At 42.5% G+C, this 24393-nt stretch overlaps 1 protein-coding gene across 1 annotated transcript in view; it reads left to right on the top strand.

Annotated features, from left to right (window-relative positions):
• The window catches only part of LOC128744004 (uncharacterized), a 61363-nt gene that overhangs the window by 1841 nt on the left and 35129 nt on the right, over positions 1-24393 (top strand). Inside the window, exon 2 of the mRNA XM_053840740.1 lies at positions 3647-3879. Within this exon, the coding sequence (XP_053696715.1) occupies positions 3647-3879 (233 nt within the window). The remainder of the gene's footprint in view (positions 1-3646; positions 3880-24393) is intronic.

The raw sequence follows: 24393 nt of genomic DNA, 5'->3' as shown, positions 1-24393 counted from the left end.
CAAAAAGGGTGATCGGCTAGACTGCTGCAACTATCGCGGTATTACGCTGATAAATGCCGCCTACAAGGTAATCTCCCAGATCCTGTTACGCCGGCTGTCACCGATAGCACAAAGTTTCGTAGGGAATTATCAGGCGGGTTTCATGGGGGCTCGCGCAACTACGGACCAAATTTTTACTATCCGACAGATCTTGCAGAAATGTCGGGAGTACAACGTGCCCACGCATCACATCTTTATTGATTTCAAAGCAGTATACGATACAGTCGATCGAGACAAGCTATGGCAGATAATGCACGAATATGGTTTTCCGGACAAACTGACGCGACTGATCAGAGCTACATTGGATCGAGTGATGTGTTTCGTACGCATCTCTGGGACACTCTCGAGTCCCTTCGAGACGCGACGAGGGTTGTGACAAGGTGACGGTCTATCCTGCATGCTGTTCAACATCGCTCTTGAGGGGGTGATCCGACAAGCGGGCATCGAAACGAGAGGCACGATTTTTACCAAGAGTAGCCAACTTCTAGGCTTTGCAGATGACTTCGATATCATTGCCAGGAACTTTGCGACGGCGGAGGCAATCTACGCCAGACTGAAAGCGGAGTCTAGGAGAATTGGGCTAAAAATAAATGCGTCGAAGACCAAATACATGAAAGGAAGAGGCTCAAAGGAAACAAATGTGCGCCTCCCACGGACGGTAACCGTTGACGGCGACGAACTAGAAGTGGTAGAAGAGTTCGTGTATTTGGGATCGCTGGTGACCGCGGACAACAACACTAGTAAGGAGATCCAGCGGCGCATCCAAGCGGGAAATCGGGCCTACTTTGCCCTTCGTAAAACGCTACGATTAGGAAGCATACGCCGCCGCACGAAGCTAACAATGTACAAAACCATTATTAGACCGGTAGTTCTTTATGGACTTGAAGCCGTGACGCTGCTTACGGAGGACATACGCGCCCTTGCCGTGTTTGAGCGGAAAGTGCTGCGGACGATATTTGGCGGAGTACAAACTGAAAGCGGAGAGTGGCGGAGGCGTATGAATCGCGAGCTACAGGCACTGCTTGGGGAGACTCTCATCGTACATCTAGCGAAAGTTAGCAGGCTACGGTGGGCCGGACACGTCGTAAGGATGCCGGACGACTGTGCGACGAAAATAGTCCTCTTCAACAACCCCACCGGCACCAGGAACAGGGGGGCCCAACGTGCACGATGGCTCGACCAGGTCGAGAGCGATTTGCGACTTCTGAGACGACTAGGAAATTGGCGACGAGTGGCCCAAGACCGAGTAGAATGGAGACGAGTGCTTGAAACAGCACGAGCCACCCCGGCTCTATGCTGCTGAAGAAGAAGAAGAAGCTAGCTTCAGCATCACAGGGTAGTGATCGCAGGATAGTTCTTCGAAGACCTCTGGTACTGCGGAGATGACCACGTTCGCTATAAAGATATCCAAAATGAAGTGCACCCCCGATCTAAAGACTCTAGTCGGACAGTCCGTTGCCAAGTTTATGGTGATTGCTTGCGAGCTCTTCTGTCGTGAGAAAGGCACCGGCGGGCGCACCGGAGGCGACAAACGGCATACGACAAACCAGGCGCGGTAGTAGAACCTAGATCTGGTAGGGTCGCTGCAGAAGCGAGGAGGTGTTGGGCAATACGGGAGGCCGTTTGATGAGCTGTTTCGGTGATTCGTTGGTTATTGAGAGGGAGCGGAGACAGGTTTGGGACCTGACGACAATCCTGAAGAGCAGGATACTAAGTATCCGTGATGAACGGAGGTCAGTGATCGGTGCGCTTGCCCCCAGGTCTCGAACTATTTTAGGCTGGAGCACTTGATTTTTATACGCACAGGTCGCAAGCATGCTTTTTGGTGACACCGAAAATTGATTGCAGCCGGTCTGTTGCTGCGTCTGTGGTGGCAGTGGACTGCGTACGGAGCTTCTTCGAGGGCCGCCCTGAAAGTGGCGGATTGGATCGATCACGACCCATGGCTTGCTACTTGGAGAGCGCCAAAAGAGGCTCCAATGCTTCTAATTTCGTTAAACACACTCCTAATTGACTCAACTATTTTGACTCTCACTATCATCGAGCTCGATTGACTGATCCTGATCACTTAATTCATTTGTGGCTCACGACACATTGCTCTAATTTATAGTAGTTCAGCGGAATTTAGGTCATTTTAGAATACATAGTCTAAAGACATTGCTAAGAACATTTTCCCATCAACGAAAGTGGCTTTCTAAGGATGACCTTAACGAAATTATAATCACCGAGTGTCGTCGTTGTCGTACCTGCTGCTAATGATACCGACCAGAGGGAAAAGCTATAAATTCTACGAAACACTGATGGATGACAGACGACAAGGGTATATCGCTGCCAACGCGTACAGGTGAGATAAGCGTCGGTTTGGTTGGTCTTCTCATCAGCAGTTTCGCTCTGACGTACATTTTCACATGCTTTCTTACGCCGGTACGAGCGTATCGCGTGCTAACTGCGTGCATCAATTGTATCGCTGCTGCCATAAGCGTCTTATTGTGTGATACAGATGTATGTACCATATTATGATGGCATTTAAGCCGAACGATGGACGTTTAGTGGCCCGCAGCCATCGCTGACAAGATAACAGCGCACTGATAACAGCAGCACAGCGAACTGCTGCAAACAATACGTCAATAATCACGTTCCAAAAGGAAATGCACACTTTGATTGGGTTTTTCGATTGAACGACATACATAACTACTTGTTTTTGCTGCCCACTCGATCAACACACACAATTGGTTGCTAGGTTTTGCGTTAAGGTTATTTTTTTTCTCTTTAGATAAATAAACAAAGTTTAGTCTCATTTTTTCTACGTCGCTGTCGCGTGACATTGGCCGGTAATACTTTCCCGCGGGCTTTGCCGTCGGCTATTTTTGCGTATTACTTGTATACTGAACTGCCATCACAGCCATCTATGATCGAAACTTTTGCTACAGCAAAAAAAAGTATCAAACACTGTACACTCAAGCCACACTATTTTGTATTCTCTGCAGCCGTACAGTAATTATAGCAATAAATTGACAATGTCCGGTCCTGATGAGTGCTCAATTTTGACGACGTATATTGTTAGATCAAATAGTTTAAATCTACCCAGTAGAATGACTCAGCCTTTTTGTCAGTGATTTTGTGACCTTTGACAAACCGAACGGTTCCTTTTAGAACTGAGTGCCATTGTTGGTTTCAAAGAAAATAAAGCTGTGATTACCACAGTTAATATTTTGATTACTCTAATTGTAAAGTTCTACTTAACTTAGTTTAGAACAATAAAATAAACTCATGAGTAAAAGTTTCGCAACTGTGAATCGATCGCCAACAAAGAGCTTAATTTATAAGCAACGAACCCGATCGTGTGCGGACACAAACCACACGCGGCCCCTCGGTCTAATCATGAAAGCAACGCTTACTTGGACCTGACGCTATTGTTTCCATGCCACCAGCATACAGCAGTCCCTCTAGTTAGATTACCAAAAGAAATGTTAACCACAACCGTCTGCGTACCTGCATTATATTGTAATTCAATGACAGTCAGCTGTGAAATGACAGACTACGCGGTCCGATCACTAACAATCGGATAATTATCAATTTGGTACTATACACATATGAACCGGAGCAGACTCACCGGCAACGGTGACGGCTCGGCTGTCGCACACTTTGTCAAACTTGAACTTGAAAAGGTCACCTCCGATCGGCAACGGGTTGTCTAGGTGTTTGCAAAAGGAAAGGGCAAGCGGGGGCAAACGTTCACAAAGCCATTCTACTCGTGATCGTGGAGTCTTTAGAAACTTTAGATCTAGCGATCAACCGAACGATCAACCGAACGATCAAGCCAACGAGCCAAGTGCAGTGGTGTGCTGCCTGGAATCAGGTTCCGTCCGGAGGCTGTGTTGATCGTATAGAGGTGCGAATCGAAACAGAAATTCACCATCTCACGATTGACTGGCCATTTACTGCGGGTCCTCCGTCCATTCGTCCGTCCGTCCGTCCCCGGGTTCGGCTCCGTGCGCTGTCGGATTTCTATTTGCAGTATAGATTGTTCAGGTTTCGCTTCTTTACCGGTTATTCGGGTGCGTTTTGACACAGTGACACACATTTGCGTTCTTTCGCGGATCTATCGGAAGGTCTGCACGTGTCGGGTCGATTAACGATCAGATTTTCTTAATTGATTTTCTGTTATAAGGTTTATTATTTGACATATTTTATGAACCTAAAGTGTAGGGTAATCAAGCATAATTGAAACTTACATTAAATAACCTCAATCACGCTATACAGCTCCCGTGTCAAACTGTCGATCACCCTTTCGGTCCAGGCAGGCAGGTCCCCTGCGGGGAATCAAGGGAATCCCATACGACGGAGGGGTCCGGCCGGTGTCTGGCGAGGCGAATATGCGTCACTACTTATCATCTCGCTCTCTGCGACTTGCGGGGTCCACTCTGGTCCTACTCTCGCTTTTCGCCCCGATGCCTACTGCGATCGATTGAATGGATAACAGTCGGTCGCGTGTATGCGCGCGTTACCAAGGGTAATTCCCAAGAACGACCGATCAAACTTGTTTTCGTAGTGACCGCGTCTGCGGGAGTCTGTGAAAGGGGCGAAGGGGTATTACCAATGGCGAGGGCCATTATATAGCCCCAACTGCCGGTCGGTAGATCTGGCTGGATGCAAGGTGCAAGCGGTCGGTGCGTTTATTTTTCTTGGCGAACGATCGTCCAAGCCGAGGAACGGGATTTGAAGAATTGCGTGCGCTGCATGCTAAATTGATAACATGAGCATCTCGGACTAAAAAACGTGCCGAGTAGGTACAACAGGTTATGACTTTTTTCGATTCTGTGCAGTTTTCGGGCGGCCTGAAGCATACTAATGCGGGTAGCGTTTCTGCCATTAACAAGGTTATAAAATTTACGTCAACATGCGAAAATTTAGGCCAATGGCCAATGGAAAATTACACTGAATCGAACAATTATTTGTATTTTTTTTTCAAAGCTTATACTCATTAGCATCGTAATTATGGAACTCTGTTGGTGTTAATTCTAGGGAAGCAGTTGACTCACGTTTCTAATTGAAACATTTCGTATAATAACAGGTTTGAAGAATAAAACACTGTTTATGAGGAGATTTTTTCTCACTTGTGATTCACTGCAAAAAAATTACTAGTAAGCATTTATTTTACTTATGGTGACATGACGGGGAGCAACGCTAGTTTTTTCTTTAAATACTGTAAGTACCATATAAATTTGAAGATCGATTTAAGTTATTATACTATAAAATCAATTTCTCTTAGAAGACAATTAAGTTTTAAAATAGATTTATGTATCTAATATAATGAATCCTAATATGACGAGACGGAGCTAAGTGTGTAATGAAATGTAGCGTATAATGTTCTATCTTCTATTGCCCCTTTTATGACTATTTATACTACTGTGATAATCATTTAATGCAACGTACCGCATTTTGCACTGTTAATCTGACACTAGAGTGGCTTTTAGTTTGATCTACTAATGAGTTTGACTTCTTTTTCCTTCTTCCCCTTTCTTTTTCACTTCATTTTTTTTGAGTGAAATCGTGTGCGAGATTCGACTGTGTAATGTGATAATCGTGTAAATCGGGGTAGTCTAAATAGGGGCAAATGTCGCAATATCTATCTTCTGTTCTTCTATTCTTCTTTATATATAAGAGGCTTATCTGTGGCCAAAACCAGGTCTCTGACAGGACGTCATGCTTTCATAGCAATAAGTTCTATTCTCAGTTACCTCATTGGTCGACTGTTGGACTGCTCGATTACTCAACTGGTCGACTAGACTGCTCGATTTGATTGCTCAACTGGACTGCTCAACTGAGCTGCTCGACTGAATAGTCCGGCTTTACTCAATTATTCGATTGGACAGATTGACTTGACTCATTGACTGAACCGTTCGATTTTAGTGCTCGACGTGACTACTAGACTGGACTACTTTACTGAACAGCTGGATTCAGCTGCTCGACTTAACCACTCGACCCGACTGCTCGACTAGACTGCTTGACCAAACTGTTTAATTCGACTGCTCGGCTGGACTGCTCGATTTATTTGCTCGACTAGACTACTCGTTTCAATTGCTCGACTGGACTACTCGTGACACGACTCAACTGCTCGATTCGACTATTCGAATCGGCTGCCTTTTTGCCCACCTACAGAATCAGCACAGTGGAGATGTTTTTATTCAGTTAAATGAAAACCAATGCGAGCATAAAAACTACTTGTTTCAGTTTCAGGCTATGACTTTTTAATGTACAATATCTTAGAGCTATATTATTGTAATCGTATGATCTTCGCACTAATACACTAATTATGCCATAACGAAATGGCTACTGGAAAATAGCTAGACTTGTCTTGTCACTGAAGTGAAAATTTAGTTGACAGCTCGACTAATACATAAAAAGACTACTCTTTCTCTACCCAATTTACAGTCAGTCCACAATCATGGGTCACACACAATTGTGGGTCATTTTAGCTCTAGTAGCTACTTTCCGTTAAAATATTATCTAATGATTGATGAAACTATTATCTACGCATGAGTAACAATTTTATCAATATATCTATTTATATAAGAGGCTTGTCTGCAGGCTTGTTATTTCCTCACTCATTGTGTAAAAAGTGCAACTTTTTTTGTTCAACACAGTGAGCAGAACTGCTTTCAGAAATGAGAAATAAATCTACACAATGAGAAACAGACTAAACATAATGAGAAAAACTTCTTAATGCGCTCTTTAAATGAGCAACTTTCGGTTTTGCTCCCGGTCCTCTCGGTTGCTACAGCAGTAAACGTGAAAACAAAACAACCGGTGCGCGTACAGCAACTAGAGACTCAGAGGCGTCAAGACAATCAAAAGTCGTTAAATTTTGAATCTTAGCGGAGAATTACCTTTGTTTATAATGGGACTTTCCTGTTGGTGCGCGTCAAGAAGCAAATGCATGGGAATTCCAATGTTGTCATATCTAAATAACATTTTTCGCACTGTTGCCGTTGTGACATGCCTAACCATATGATGCAGTTGCGTTCACGGGCAGCCAAACTCAACTGAATATACTAAATGTAAGAATCATGATTCAACTGCTTTAATGGATTAATATTTTTCTGATGGCAATGACCGCTACTGACAATCGTCGTTGGTTTTTTCAACGCACTACCCATGTTAAAACTACCCGTAGTTGTCATACGTCAGCGCATCGCATCAACGCATTCCAAGTGTATTAACATTCTCCTCAATGAGTAGCACAGTGTGTGGTTGCTCATACAACTGCGTTCAGCAAGAAAGAGGAAAAGTTAAAATGAAACGGAGCAGAATAAATCGCGTTGAAGACTGAGCACAGTTTGAATTTTTCTCTTCTCTTTTTTTCTTCTGAGGAGGAACCATCCCTGTTTGTCTGTACCGAAAACCAGGTCTCTGACATAATGTCATAAGAGGCTTATCGGTAACTAGCAATGGATTGTATTCTCAGTCACCTCACTGGTCGACTGCTGGACTGCTCGACTGTTCAACTAGTTGACTAGACTACTCAACTGGACTGTTCGATTCGACTGCTCAACTGGACTGCTTTACTGAACTGCTCGTTTGAACTGTTCGACTAGACTGCTCGACACTTGATTTAACTGTTCGATTCAACGCTCGACTCAACTGCTCGATTCAACCGTTTGATTCCACTGCTCGACTAGACTACTCGATTGTTCAATTAAACTGTTCGACTGGACTGCTCGACTTAATTGCACGATTGAACTGCTCGACTGGATCATTCGATTCGACTGCTTGACTGAACAGCTTGATTCTTTTGCTCTACTAGACTGCTCGACTCTTGACTTAACTGTTCGATTCGACGCTCGACTCAACTGCTCGATTCAACCGTTTGATTCCACTGCTCGTCTGGGCTACTCGATTTAACTGCTCGACTGGACTACTCGATTGCTCAATTGAACTGTTCGACTGAACTGCTCGACTTAATTGCACGATTGAACTGCTCGACTGGATCATTCGATTCGACTGCTTGACTGAACAGCTTGATTCTTTTGCTCTACTAGGCTGCTCGACTTAACTGTTCGATTCGACCCTCGACTCAACTGATCGATTCAACTGCTTGATTCCACTGCTTGACTGGACTGCTTGACTCAACTGCTTGACTGGATTACTCGACTCAGCTGTTCGACTGGACTACTCGACTGAACTGCTCTATTGAACTGTTCGACTGGACTGTACGATTCGACTGCTCGACTGGACTGCTTGACTAAAGAGCTTGATTCATCTGCTCGACTCAACTGTTCGACTAGACTAGACTCTACTCAAATGCTGTACTCAACTGCTCGACTGGACTACTAGACTCAACTGATCGATTAAACTGTTCTACTACACTGCTCGACTCAACTGTTCGACTGAACCACTTGGCCCGACTGCAGGACTAGACTGCTTGACTAAACTGTTCGATTCGAGTGTTCGACTCAACTGCTCGACTAGACTACTCGATTCAACTGCTCGACTGGATTGCTCGATTCAACTGCCTGACTTGACTGCTCGACTCGACTGCTTTATTCAGCTGCTCGACTAAACTGCTTGACCTAACTGCACGACCCAACTGCTTGGCCCGATTACTTGATTCGACTGCTCGACTCACCTGCTCAACTCGTTTGCTTGTCGCGATATCATATGGTCGGTGTTAAATCAGACCGAACCAAGTCGCAAAATTTTACAAAATGAGTTCATGACACTCTATTTCACTTACTCATGACACACATTTTACTCTAATCAGACTACATGAATGTTGCGAACAGCCTGAGTTAGAAGATGATTTCGAAGTCAGAATTTTGTCACTCGGTTCTGTCTGACTTAACAATGACCATATGTTCGCAGCAGTCAATGGACACAAAAGTGCCATTTTGCCCACCTATAGAATCAGCATAGTAGAGATAATGGTTTTATTCAGTTAATTAAAATCCAATGCGAGTATAAAAACTATTTGTTTCAGTTTCCGGCTATGACTCTTATGTACGACATCTTTGAGCTATATTATGCAATCTAGAAACTCAAAGAACTGATACGAAGATTATACATCTTCGCAAACACTGGCCAATGAAATGTATCCGCAGTTTTCTGAATTCTGAACAGACATTTATATTTGCCGGATCGTAAGATTCGGGCTCAACTCACGCATTAATCGGTAGATAAAGCTAAAATGACCCATAATTGTGTGTGACCCATGATTGTGGACTGACTGTATCCAGCTTTCCACGAGCGATAATGGCGAATATTGAGCACAAGTGGGCACAATCTTTTGACATTCATTGGAGAAGAGTCGAGTTCGCCCTGACGGAGTTACTATGGATACATTCATGATTGTTTGTTGTTCGAGTGTAAAAATATAAACATTGTTTAATTTTGCAGATCAGCTGAAGTGGAACATAACTAAGCGGATTCAAACTTTTATAGTGGTTTGCGGCCATAATTTGCTGAAGGCACTGGCTCAGAATACTTTTTCACAATCGTGCGAATTAAACATTCGAAACATTACACATTAACGCAAACATCAACTTCATGTTGGTCGAGCCGTTGTCAAGTTTGCTCTCGAACAGCGTCTCGACTTGATAAGAAACTTTCCGTTGCGTATTTGGACATTCTGCCTGAAATTTGCGAAAACTGCAAAGCCACAATCCATTAAACTTGTTGTCCGTTCACTCCTATTAAACGCTCCTCCAATGAATGTGAAAATATTGTGCCCACTTGTGCTCAATATCCGCCATTATCGCTCGAGGAAAGCTGGATATGTTTGACAATAGAAAAAATTCAGCGTGTTAGATAATATGAGAGCTAGGGTTGCCAAGTGGCCGGTTTTTGGCCAGCCCGACCGGTTTTTCGCTTGCAAAGCCGGCGGCCGGTCAATCCTGCAAAAAGGCCGGTTTTTCGACATATGAAGCCGGATCTGTATTTTTTACCTGATTTGTTAAATTTTCGGATAAATTTATTAGCAATCCAGTGCAGTAGATCATTGAAGACAGCCAGTTTTGCAGTGACATTACTTTGCTTCTTGCGGTAATATACATTAAATTGTCCACTAATGCCAGAAGCAAGTAGTTGTAACTCTATCTAGCTATTTTCAATAATCCACTCAATGTTCGTTATGGTTGCGACTGCCACAACTGACTTCTCATCCCATTTACATGGGAAACTGTCAAGCGACTTTCGACAAATACGAATACTCAAATAATATGTCATTAACGCACATTACACATTCCAGGCAAAACGACTAATATGCTACCACCCCCCCCCCCCCCCCCTTGCATTTTGAAGGCAGGACCGACCGGCCGGTTTTTGTAATTTTCAGACTTGGCAACCCTAATGAGAGCGGGTGCATAAATATTTTATTTTGTCCTGTACTGGAGCATGAAAGACAGATAACACGAGAGAGAGAGAGAGAGAGAGAGAGAGAGAGGTCCGAGAGAAAGAAAAAGATCCGAGAGACAGAAAGAACCGAGAGAGAAAGATAGAGAGGAAAATATAGAGAGAAAGAGATAGATTTATGTAACGTGAAATCTAAATATTAACTGTTTTGACCAGACTAAAAGTTAATGTTTATTTCGTGGTAACAAAGTACACACTACTAATGAAGTAATTAGCGGTTTCGTCACTAATGAGAATGACATTTGCTGAGGCTCGCTTATGTAGGCGTGGGAGGGGAGCAAAGAGTGGAGGAGAGGATCTGGGAGTTTGGAATTTGATGTTGTTGATATTATTCCTACTGCAAACAGCTTCAGCGAGGGCCCCAGCTACTGTCAAAAAATCTTTATACGTGTGCGTGGTGGAATACTTCATTGCCGCCTACTGCATATGAATAGTTTTTTCGACATCAAACTGCAGTAAAGCGTCAAAACAAGACAATAATTGTCTTAAACAATTATTGTTTATTGTTGATTTGACATTAGTAGTGGGCGTTTTTTTCAGATAAAGATGAGAAAATAGCAAATTTATGAAGATATTCTAAAACTTATCATTGAGAACCGTGAGGAAGGTTTCTCGAATACAGAAATTGTTCGAAGATATGAATTTAGTGAGGCGGGACACGCTATGTCTAAAGGCACTTATTATTTAACTTACATGCACCTCAGATTTCTCTTCACAGGATGTTAGTATTAATCAAAACAATTAATTTAGAGCAGGTCTTGAAATATTCTATCTTGGGTTTTTTGAAAAATTCAATTTTCAAGGTTATTTAGGGGTAATTCCCTCTCAAGTGATCATATCCGTTGTAGTTGACCACATCCGATTTCAACCAAATTTGGTATAATTGCTCATTCCGACCCCACCTTCATTTTCCCAAAGTTTTGTACGGGTTGATCAATCCCCCTTGCAGTGACGCTTCTCCATTTTTCCCAGATTTTCGAAAATGCTCATTTTTCACTGCATGTCACTGCAAGGGGGATTGTTCAATCCATACAAAACTTAGAGAAATTAAATGTGGGGTCGGAATAGGCAATTATACCGAATTTGGTTGAAATCGGTGGTGGTCGATTACAACGAATATGATCTCTTGAGAGGGGATGACCCCTAAATAACCTTGAAAATTGAATTTTTCTAAAAAACCCAAGATAGAATATTTTAAGACCTTCTCTAAATTAATTGTTTTGATTAATACTAACATCCTGTGAAGAAAAATCTGAGGTGCATTTGAGTTAACTAATAAGTACCTTCGGACATAGCGTGCGGGAGTATGAAAAATATGCAAAGAGAATAAAGGACCTGGAAGCGTGAAAGACCGGACTGACAAAGAAAGAAAGTAGAAAAGTACAACCAGTAATGCACGCGAAATTAGTCAAGAAGTGACTAAAATCCGTCCTCCACTAGCAGCTCTGGAAAATAAACATTTCTGAACGAACTGTCCATAGAGGGCTGCAAGATATGAATTTTAAAAATGGATTTGCCCAACGAAGACCATTTATTCGAAATTTTAATAGGTTTGTGTACTTCACGTCTCATATACGTATATATGATCATCGTGACGCAAACAGAGAAAGAGTTTGGCGTAATTCTCAAGAGATGTAAAGCCCATGTTGGGAGATGTTCATCATTTTTTTGGCATAGAGATAGAAAGATGTGCGTCCGGAAACAGGATCAACTGGGCCACGTACACCCGAAAATTGGCACAATGCGTCGGACAAAGCGAAACCGTCGAAAATTCCCCTCGACATCAGCGATTTTGGCGCAAAAGTCTCCCTACTTTATGGCACTACAACAACAACCGTAGGATTAGAAATGTTCATAGATGCCGATTAGGCCGAAGATTCCTGTATCAGGAACTCTCATCTCATGCTCGGAGGTGGACCATTTGCGTGGGACTTGCACGAGCAGAGCAGACAAAACCTGAAAATCTCGTACTATCCGGTAAATCTATCACTGCCTTTTCAAAGACTGTACAGTACAGTCGATACGATTAAAACGATCATCGACAACCAACTCAACATGAAACGTCGCTAGTTCAATAGGAGAAATTTCTATCGGTTCTTCGTCAGGCATTAGGTATGCTGTTATGATGAAGGAATTCTGAACCTCTGAGCCAATTTTGCATACAACCGAAATTTGAAGGTTTCGTAGTGAAAACTTTCATTTCGCCTACTTAGATCAAATAAATTCCTTTGCCTAGCAAACCCGTTATACTAGTGCCAGCACGGGTACGTTTACATTTTACGAACATAAAATGAGGTCCTCGCATAAACAAGCTTTAAAAAATGGACTTGTAATTAGTCAGCACAACATTCAAAAACTTATTTACTGGTTCAATTTATTAAAATCTCAAGTTTTTGATGGATAAAATGACAAACTGTGCCTTATGAAATTACCACCGACTTTTATTTTGGGAAGTGTCAGGAAACGGATTCAACTTCTCCGAAAAATTATATCAATACTGTCTGCTCGGATGGTTGTAAAGGATGGACATAATACAGAGCAAATCCATTGTTTTAGATAATTGCTGATTGTGTGTTTTGTTAACAAACGAATGTTATATCTAGAGTATAACCCTCGACTCAACCCTTTTTTACGACCACACCAAGTTCACATACGATTACTCCATTGGAGCAGGCTTCGGATACGGGTAGCAGCGTTCTATTTCTAATGATTGTGAATTAACTACCAGCCGTATTCCATCGCATGACAAATTGGTACGACGATAAAAGGTTTTCATTATACATACTATTGAATTCTGTTCTTCACATTACCCATCAGCTGCTAATTGATTGGTAAATTACACCCTGCATAAAAGCCAGACGGCCGGGGCACGTATAACCATGCACGACAATGACAGAAATGGAGGCGCAGGGTTTAATGCGAATTGGCAGACTACTGCGCCGCGATTATGCATGCCTGCTTTGCCACGTCACGTCATCCCACGAACGAGGAAGGTATAGGCTCAAAACGAAACACTTGCACACGAAAATGGTCATCAAAAGGGAAATTTGCTCTCTAAACCGGTCGTTACCGGTCATCATACCGGCCCAAAAGCGGCGCTCGTTGGTTATATCCAATTCATGTGTCGAATACCTCACTTACTGAGCCCGTAGTTTCACTATTGTTACGCCGGGTTTCCACGTCGCAAAGTTTAGCCTTGATGGCGCCGCAGTCGGTCGCTTTTAAAACTGTCATAAATGTTGAAAAAAAACCTGCACACATACGCGTTCACATTTGCTCTCTAATATCTAACCGCAATTTAATCTATTCATTCAATTTTTCGTTCGAAAAAAAAAGAAAAACACAATCGTGAGTTGAGCACTGACCTTTCCTTTCATCAACTTTACACTTCCAAACAACTTCCAACCCAACTTCACGTGCAGTCAAATCGACGAACGTCGATCAGCTCGACTCGTACGCGCGAACTTGGATCGAATTGATTTGTTTATATTACTAGCTGACCCGACAAACTTCGTATTGCCACAAATTAACCTGTGTTGTACATAAATCATGAATCTCGGATGATCTTTGTCACAATCTCGAATTTGGCAAGCCCCCCAGTGGGCGGCGCTTCCGACGGCGGGTCACCGGCAACACTCGCGACCGGCTCGTCCTGAATGATCTAGTGTTACTATAGATAGTTTTTGTGGTCTTGTTATTGATTAATGTTTTATGGAAGAGTCTCGAATTTCTCGAGTTGGATTAGTTTTTGAAATTTCTGTTTTATTTGTATGAGAGTCCATATCCCCCTACCACAGGGGTGAGAGGTCTCTAACTATCATAAAATAAATTCAAGACTCAAAAATCTCCTACATGCTAAATTTGGTTCCATTTGCTTGATTAGTACTCAAATTATAAGGAAATTTGTATTTCATTTGTATGGGAGCCCCCCCCCCTCCTAAAAAGGTAAGAAGTCCTAATTCATAATGGGAAAAATGGTTGCCTCCAAAAACACCCACATGCCAAATATGGTTCCATTTGCTTGATTAGTTCTCGAATTATGAGGAAATTTGTATTTCATTTGTGTAGAAGCCCCCCTCTTGAAGTGTGGAAGGATCCTAATTCACCGTAGAAAATATTTTTGCCTCCAAAAACCTCCACATGCCGAATTTGGTTCTATTTGCTTGATTAGTTCTCGAGTTATGGGGAAATTTGTATTTCATTTGTATTGGAGCCCCCCCTCCTAATGTAGGAAGAGGTCCTAATTCATCACAGAAAAAATTCTTGCCTCCAAAAACACCTACACGCCAAATTTGGTTCCATTTGCTGGATTAGTTCTCGAGTTATGAGGAAATTTGTATTTCGTTTGTATAGGACCCCCCCTCCTAAAGTGGGGAGGGGTCCCAATTCATCATTGAAAAAAAAAATTGTCTCCAAAAACACACATATGCCAAATTTGGTTCAATTCGCTTGATTAGTTCTCGAGTTATGAGGAAATTTGTATGGAAGCCCCCCCTCTTAAAGGGGAGAGGAGTTATAATTCCTCTTATAAAGAGGGGAGGGGTCTCAATTCACCATAGAATAAATTCTTGTCACCAAAAAAAACACCCACATGCCAAATGTTGTTCTATTTGCTTGATTAGTTCTCGAGTTAGGAGGAAATTTGTATTTCATTTGTACAGGAGCCCCCCCTCTTAGAGTGGGGAGAGGTCCTAATTTACCGTAGAAAATTTTCCTGCCCTCGAAAACCTTCACATGCCAAATTTGGTTCCATTTGCTTGATTAGTTCTCGAGTTATGAGGAAATTTGTATGGAAGCCCCCCCTCTTAAAGGGGAGAGGAGTTACAATTCCCCTTATAAAGAGGGAGGGGTCTAAATTTACCATAGAATAAATTCTTGTCACCGAAAACACCCACATGCCAAATTTGGTTCTATTTGCTTGATTAGTTCTCGAGTTATGAGGAAATTTGTATTTCATTTGTATAGGAGCCCCCCCTCCTAAAGTGGGGAGAGGTTCTTATTCATCATAGAAAAAATTCTTGCCTCCAAAAACACCTACATGCCAAATTTGGTTCCATTTGCTGGATTAGCTCTCGAGTTATAAGGAAATTTGTATTTCGTTTGTATAGGAGCCCCCCCCCACTTAAAGTGGGGAGGGGTCCCAATTCATCATAGAAAAAATTTTGTCTCCAAAAACACACACATGCCAAATTTGGTTCCATTTGCTTGATTAGTTCTCGAGTTATGAGGAAATTTGTATGGAAACCCCCCCTCTTAAAGGGGAGAGGAGTTATAATTCCCCTTATAAAGAGGGGAGAGGTCTCAAATTACCCTAGAATAAATTCTTGTCACCGAAAACACCCACATGCCAAATTTGGTTCTATTTGCTTGATTAGTTCTCGAGTTATGCAGAAATTTGTGTTTCATTTGTATGGGAGCCCCCCCTCTTAGTGGGGGGAGGGGTCTCTAACCATCACTAAAACCTTTCCTGGCCCCAAAAACCTCTACATGCAAATTTTCACGCCGATTGGTTCAGTAGTTTTTGATTCTATAAGGAACACAGGACAGACAGACAGACAGACAGACAGACAGACAGACAGACAGACAGACAGACAGACAGACAGACAGACAGACAGACAGACAGACAGACAGACAGACAGACAGACAGACAGACAGACAGACAGACAGACAGACAGACAGACAGACAGACAGACAGACAGACAGACAGACAGACAGACAGACAGACAGACAGACAGACAGACAGACAGACAGACAGACAGACAGACAGACAGACAGACAGACAGACAGACAGACAGACAGACAGACAGACAGACAGACAGACAGACAGACAGACAGACAGACAGACAGACAGACAGACAGACAGACAGACAGACAGACAGACAGACAGACAGACAGACAGACAGACAGACAGACAGACAGACAGACAGACAGACAGACAGACAGACAGACAGACAGACAGACAGACAGACAGACAGACAGACAGACAGACAGACAGACAGACAGACAGACAGACAGACAGACAGACAGACAGACAGACAGACAGACAGACAGACAGACAGACAGACAGACAGACAGACAGACAGACAGACAGACAGACAGACAGACAGACAGACAGACAGACAGACAGACAGACAGACAGACAGACAGACAGACAGACAGACAGACAGACAGACAGACAGACAGACAGACAGACAGACAGACAGACAGACAGACAGACAGACAGACAGACAGACAGACAGACAGACAGACAGACAGACAGACAGACAGACAGACAGACAGACAGACAGACAGACAGACAGACAGACAGACAGACAGACAGACAGACAGACAGACAGACAGACAGACAGACAGACAGACAGACAGACAGACAGACAGACAGACAGACAGACAGACAGACAGACAGACAGACAGACAGACAGACAGACAGACAGACAGACAGACAGACAGACAGACAGACAGACAGACAGACAGACAGACAGACAGACAGACAGACAGACAGACAGACAGACAGACAGACAGACAGACAGACAGACAGACAGACAGACAGACAGACAGACAGACAGACAGACAGACAGACAGACAGACAGACAGACAGACAGACAGACAGACAGACAGACAGACAGACAGACAGACAGACAGACAGACAGACAGACAGACAGACAGACAGACAGACAGACAGACAGACAGACAGACAGACAGACAGACAGACAGACAGACAGACAGACAGACAGACAGACAGACAGACAGACAGACAGACAGACAGACAGACAGACAGACAGACAGACAGACAGACAGACAGACAGACAGACAGACAGACAGACAGACAGACAGACAGACAGACAGACAGACAGACAGACAGACAGACAGACAGACAGACAGACAGACAGACAGACAGACAGACAGACAGACAGACAGACAGACAGACAGACAGACAGACAGACAGACAGACAGACAGACAGACAGACAGACAGACAGACAGACAGACAGACAGACAGACAGACAGACAGACAGACAGACAGACAGACAGACAGACAGACAGACAGACAGACAGACAGACAGACAGACAGACAGACAGACAGACAGACAGACAGACAGACAGACAGACAGACAGACAGACAGACAGACAGACAGACAGACAGACAGACAGACAGACAGACAGACAGACAGACAGACAGACAGACAGACAGACAGACAGACAGACAGACAGACAGACAGACAGACAGACAGACAGACAGACAGACAGACAGACAGACAGACAGACAGACAGACAGACAGACAGACAGACAGACAGACAGACAGACAGAAATCCTTCTTTATAGGTATAGATTATTGTTCAATGTCTATGTTCTACAGCATAGCCTACTATTTCACTGCTGTGCAGTCGCAGAATCGACTACCCCAGCCAGCGGTGATTTAGTATTCAAGAAGCGAAACCCCTCGACACGCGACTTTGGATATGTCAGGGCGAATCACACAAAAAAATAAACCGGCGGTGGTAGGTATAATCGAGCCATTCGTTCGATGCCGGTTCCATCGTCTATCGATCGACGGGCCGAAGGGAACTACCATGCGTCATCACTGGATGGATGAAACTACGGTACGAACGACTGTACGACCGCCATCCTCGTGAGCTGCGTGAGATTCCCCGTGGCTTCGATCAAAGTTCGCTTGCTGAGCGAGGGCCAAAGTCTGGAGACGTAGAGTAGCAATATCCTGTATGAGAATTTGACGAACTTTGTACGATGAAATTCTTCACACGTTAACGTCATTTTTCGGCAATCAAAGTCCAATTGCTAATGCACCGCTCGTGAATGATGTTTGGAGTCAAAACAAAAAATTACGACTGGTTTCTCCCGTTGGACTTTGGCCACTAATTATGTCTCATTGAAATAGGGATCCTTCAATCATTAAAGTTTCTAATTTTGTTATGCATTGTCGTTGATACTACAAAAGTTCAACATAATTATCTTGTCCCGCGTTTATATTTCCTTGTACCTATTTAGCATAAACTAATGTCTTCCTCAAAGCGACCTCCTGGGCGATTTTATCTCACATCACAGTGGTTGTGTCTCGCAAGAGTGACAATCCACTGTCACTGGCGCGCCGATTAATGTGAAAATTATTACCGCCAAGTGCCAACCGAAAAATAATAATTGATCCATCCACATAAACGGTTCCGGTGCGGTGTCGCAACGCACTTCGCGTGTGTGGTTTCGGCTTGTTAGCGGTTTGTGCTTAGAGTGTGTGTATGTGTGCACGTTGGTATGTGCGATGCGTACCCACCGGCGACAATGAACCGATAATAACTGGATTTTACGACCGGACAAATAATTTAAAGTGCGAGGACACCCGAGTTCCGATCGCTCCGAACGAGAATGTTACTACTAGGGTAAGTGGTTTGGAGGTCTTATTGGTCTGAGGGATAATTTTTTCGGTTTTATTTCTTCGAATTTTGATGGCTCAAGCATCAAGGATAGTCGTGAATTATGATTATGAGCGAAAAATATTTCACGTTCGAAATTAAATCGAAACTTTTGAGCAACCCTAAGCCCGTTTCGTTTGTGACTTTTAATCGAAGTAGCGCGTAGCGTACCTTCGTTATTGTTGCTGTTTTTGCCGTCGCCAAGGGAAACGAACGTGACTAATGATTTTGATTGCCGAATGGTTAACGTTGCTAATAAATATTGCCAGCATAACAATTCGCCTACTGTGAGTGAGTACCCCAGTAGGTAACTGGTGCCGACAAAATCCGCAGATTTGCAAACGGAGTTAGTGTTTTGTTTACGAGCTAATCTCCGACAACATTTGATTGCTTTTTGTGGTCAAACGTAGACTGCCGTTTTGCCTGAATGGCCTCAGAATATTTCGTTGTATATTTTGATTCATGAATACCTACAACTGTTATTATGTAGAATGGCGGGAAGTGCTCGTTACGTTGTATTTCTTATTTTTAACAAATTAATTTATTTATCGACATGTAATCTTATCTATTTATCTATTTCTATTTATTTATTTATGTTTCTATCAAGAAGTTTGTAATATTGATTTAATTTTCTCTCGTTATTCTTCCTTTCTCGTTTATTTTCTCTTATTTCCTGTTCCGTTTTTCCTTTTTGTCGCGTTTTTTCACTGTTCCTTTCTTGTTTTTTCTTTTTATTCTCGTTTTCCCTCCTTTTCTCTCTTTCTCTTGTTTTCCCTTTTCTGCCCGTTTTCTCCTTTTGACGTAGGACTACGTCTTACGGCAAGTTTTGAGAAAGGGTGTCATTCCAAAAAATTGAAAAATGCGAGCGTCACGAAAATTGAAAGGTTTTGAGCGCTAATAGCTCAGCGGTTTTCCGATCGATTTTCAATATTCTTATACCAATCGATCGGAAAACCTTTTAAGAATTGACCCAAATGAAGAAAAGTATGGATTCTTGATGTTGTACTATTGAAAAATTGAAAATAATGAACCTATGTTTTACCAGAATTCTCGCTTCGTGATTGGTTGGAAGATTCTTTACGATGATCTAAACCTATACCAATTTGATATCTGTGCTTGGGAAGTAAGCCAAAACAAGTGACCAAGTTTCCTCATTTCAACAAGATCACCGCGGTTAAACCATTTTGATGTCCTTGCTTGGGAAGTATGCCAGAAAGAGTGACAGAAAGAGTGACATTTAAAATAGTCCAATTTGATGTCTGTGTTAGAGAAGTATGCCAGAAAAAATGACACAAGCTCGTTGGCCCAACAGATTGCAAATTCTTTACTGCGAGACGATTAAACCTAGGCGAATTTGATATCTGTATTGGAAAAATGTTCTACAGCTGTAGTGTTCGGTTATAATACGACTCTGTATGAATACGCATGCTTGCCGTTTCATTAGCAGTGTAGTGAAAAGATGTGCTGTTGATAAAATAGGATTGAATTGGTAAAATCCCTTCAACGTGGGGAACCATGGGTAATAAAAACAATCTTTAATTTCAGTAACGTAGCAGGAAAGCAATAGTTTGTGTTCTTGATTTTGTCAAGTGGTTTTCAAATGCACAATCTTTTGAGAATTGAACGTATGCAATGTTACTACTTTGATAAATGTTACATACAACGCATGTAGCATGTTTATATGTTGCATATAGCATGTATACATGAAGAATCGAATAATTACAAGCATGAATACATGCTACACACATAAAACGTTCAGTAAAATTTTGCCGAACTTTGAACAGCCGAATGTTTGGTAAAAATTTCGATGGTGCCAATTGACGTTTACGGGCCGTTAGTAATGTTTGGCATCATAAAAAAATTTTACCCAACGTTCGGCTGTTCTAAGCAGGGCTTCGACCGATCCTTTTTTTCTACCGCAGTCACACCAACGCGCATTCAAGTTCACACCGTCCGTTTAGAGGTGGAATACGAACGCTATGCATAACACAACTGGCAGTTTGCTCAGTCAAACGCCGATCGCACGCAGCAGAATGAACGCGCTCTAAAATTTGTTGACATTTTTGTTTCGATCAAGTTGCCTTTACCGTTTGGAGCAGCGAATGACTGCAAAACAGTCAAATGATTGGCAATCACCACGCTAACGAAAAACAACCGCACAATCGTATGATTCAATACTACAAAAAAACAACCACTACATGTGCATGGAAGAAGTCGGTCGGACTCCGTCCAATACAAACGAATATTTTGCTTGCGTCGGACCGACGTCCGGGTGTCAAACTATTACTGTGAGCAGCCGATTTGGAGACAAAAAGAGAAACGAAAAAATACGTCACCGTATGCTTCCAGTCAGTTTGCAGTTTATATTCTCAAAGCGCAAAGCAAAACGGGAGATCGACTGGTTGCTTTTGCTGAGATGCCGCATAAATTGTAAGACGGCAGCAGCGCAAGCGGGAGATTGACTGGATTCAAAAAACAATCAAATGATCGTTCAAAAAGCGGAGTTTGAATGCGGAAAGTTCGCATTCACGGCAGTCACATTCAACTTCCGTTTTCAAGCCCTGGTTCTAAGTTCGGCAAATTTTACCGAACTCGGTACTGTTTTTTAAGTGTGTACTATCACTACAAAGAGACTTACGTAGTCCTGCGTCACCTATACATGCGGTCGTGTCTTGTACACAACCCCTCTGATTTTTTTTCTGTTTCGTTTTTCGCCCTTATCTGTCCTAATTTTCCTCTTGTTTTTCTCTTTTCTGTCCCGGTTTCCCTCTATCCCAGTCATGTTTTCTTTGTGTTCTGCCCCGTTCACTCATTTTCTTTCATTTTTCTTCTTCTATTAATCTTATTCCTGCTGTTCTTCCTTTTCTGTCACGTTCGGTTTTTGGTACGATCCCATTTATCTCTCATTTCAGGCTAAATTGAGAGGCATTTTGTTTATTTGAGAAGAATTAGATTTTGCTCCTTTTCTGTTCTTGTTTCTCAATACTCCAGCTCTCATATTTTCTCCTTTTGTTTCGTATTTTTTTCCTTTTTTGTAGTTATTTTCTTCGTCCAGTTGGTCCTGATTTTCTTTTTATTCGTTTCTTTATCATTTTTCCTTCTTTTCTCGCTTCGTTATTCCTCTTTTTCTGGCCAGTATTATCATTTTTTGCCTCGTTTTTCCGTTTTCTTTTTTTTCTCTTTTTACATCCCATTGTTTCACGATTTTTCTTTCGTTTTTATATTTTCCCGGCCAGTTTTTCTTTATTTTCTATCTCGTTTATCCAGTTTTTGTCATGTTTTCCCACTTGCTCTTTTCCGTTTTTTACGTGCAGCAGTAGCAAGAGACGGACTGCCTTTAGATCCATCGTTAATTTATCTATGAATATGCTAAGAAAAAATCGCTAACCTTTTCGTAAGAAACTGCTTGCTCGTACGTACGGTTTGGTTAATGAAATATGAATTCTTGAATTAATCAAATCCGGAGTGATTCGCGATAAGGGCGCAACTAACAAAGTATAAACAATGAGGAATATCACTGTGATAGTTTGCCAGTACATTTTCAAGTCTTAATTTAAATAAAAGTTACAAAAATCAAGTTAATAGACATAAATTGGTGTAGAATAAATCAATCTTATAATTTCAAGACAATACTGCATAAAATTGCATAAAAGTGCATTCAAGCTCAAAATCTAAGTTTGATAGTTGAACCCCTTGGAATGAGCCTCAAAGCATTTTGACAATGAGATTCGCCCAGCCCTGTTTCGCCTCGTTTTTTTATTTAGTTTCGCCTGTTTACAATGCGCCTGTGTTTTGAAAACAACGCAGTTTCGCTCTTTACTATCGCCTGTTTACAAAACGATTTGCAAATAAGCCTGTCACTTCATAACAATGCAAGGGGCTAAACTGCAAATTGTCTTTTGTTTTGATTAAACACTTCTATCGCCTATCACAAAAAACTTGTTTTAAATAATTCTAACGCTTAAAACAGAAGAACGGATTCTTGCCAAGAATATTATCAATCTTTTTAAGGCTGATGGTGTAATAAAACGATTTGTTTACAATTTGCTAGTTGATCCCCAATCGCGAATCACTCCGGAAATATTCAAATCACAATTTTCTCACTTTTCTACCATTTGGAAATACTCGGGAACCCCTTTGTCTCTCAGTCACTTGTACATCTGTTATTGTACCGAAAATGTTCATAATGCAAGAACTAAAATCCTTTTTCTTCATTTGAATGTGCCTACCTTGGTCAGCGGACAGGACACTACTCCGGATATCCTCATGCCCCATTAGGGTGGGTCGGGATACATAAACCCCATTCCCTGAGTTGTCTTCTCGAAAATGGTGTTGGCGTATGAATCATGACCTGCAGGCATTACTTGGAGAGTTTCTCATGTCGACATCTGGCGAAAGTCAAGAGACTATAATGGATCGGTCATGCCGTAAGAATGCCGGACGACTGTGCATCGAAATCCATTCAAGAGCACCACCGGCACTAGGAATAGAGGGACCTGACGCGGTAGATGGATTGACCAGGTTAACGCTGACTTGCGTATGCCGAGACGGTCAACGAATTGGCGGTGAGTAGCCCAGGAATGAGTACAGTGGAGAGTAACTCTAGATCCAGCTCGAGCCATCCCGGCACTATGCTGCTAAAGGAAGAAATTTTGATATTAATCACTTATTTATTTAATACTCCAAAGCAAAGCTGGACGGATACGGCGGGCAGGGCATGTTGCAAGAATGCCGAACTACTTCCCTGCAAAGATGATGTTCGTCTCAAATCCGGTAGGGACAAGACAACCAGGAGCGCAGCGATCAAGTTGGTTAGATCAGGTGGAGCGAGATCTGGCGGAGAGTACTCGGTGTCCGAGGAATTGGAGAGCGGTAGCCCTCGACCGAGTTACATGGAGAAACTTTATTCAACAGGCTTTGTCTTAGGACGGCAAGCCACCTAAGTAAGTAAGTATGGTAGTGAATTCTGTTCAAGCGTTAAAGTCAAATCGCAACGCCTTGAGTCGCTTCGTAGCGCGAAAAGCTGTTATAATCTCCCAAAGTCACCGAGAATCATCCTCCCGTAGAGTGGCGATCCGGTGCTACGCTAGATTGCTCCCGCCTCCGAGGATCATCCTTCGTGGATCCGCCGCAGTGGAATCAAGTCGGGCGTAGGCTCACTAGAGTGAATAAAGTACTACGTTCCACTTGAGGAACTTAACCTACTGTTTTTGCAGCTGGTTGTTGGACTACCGGACAATTGCGAGCTGCCCAACAAACAATATTGTTGAATATTCGCTTATTCAACCATTGTATTACTAATTACCTGGTAACAGGCGCTTAATAAACTGTTATAGTATTAGCATTAGCATATGAGGTTGCACACATCGTAGATGGCTATTTAATCGCATTATATACCTGGCTACGTCCGAACAACCGCAGGCGAAGTGGGTAGGAATGTTAGTGATAGCATCTACTTTTGAAAGTGCAGGAAATCCATACTACTTCCATAGATGTTATAGGAAAACAAAGGATGCCGAGCT

Source organism: Sabethes cyaneus, chromosome 3 (genome assembly GCF_943734655.1).
Source record: "Sabethes cyaneus chromosome 3, idSabCyanKW18_F2, whole genome shotgun sequence".
Taxonomy (NCBI): Eukaryota; Metazoa; Arthropoda; class Insecta; order Diptera; family Culicidae; genus Sabethes; species Sabethes cyaneus.
Note: the sequence above shows the minus strand (reverse complement) of the source record. Positions and strands in the feature narration are given on the sequence as shown.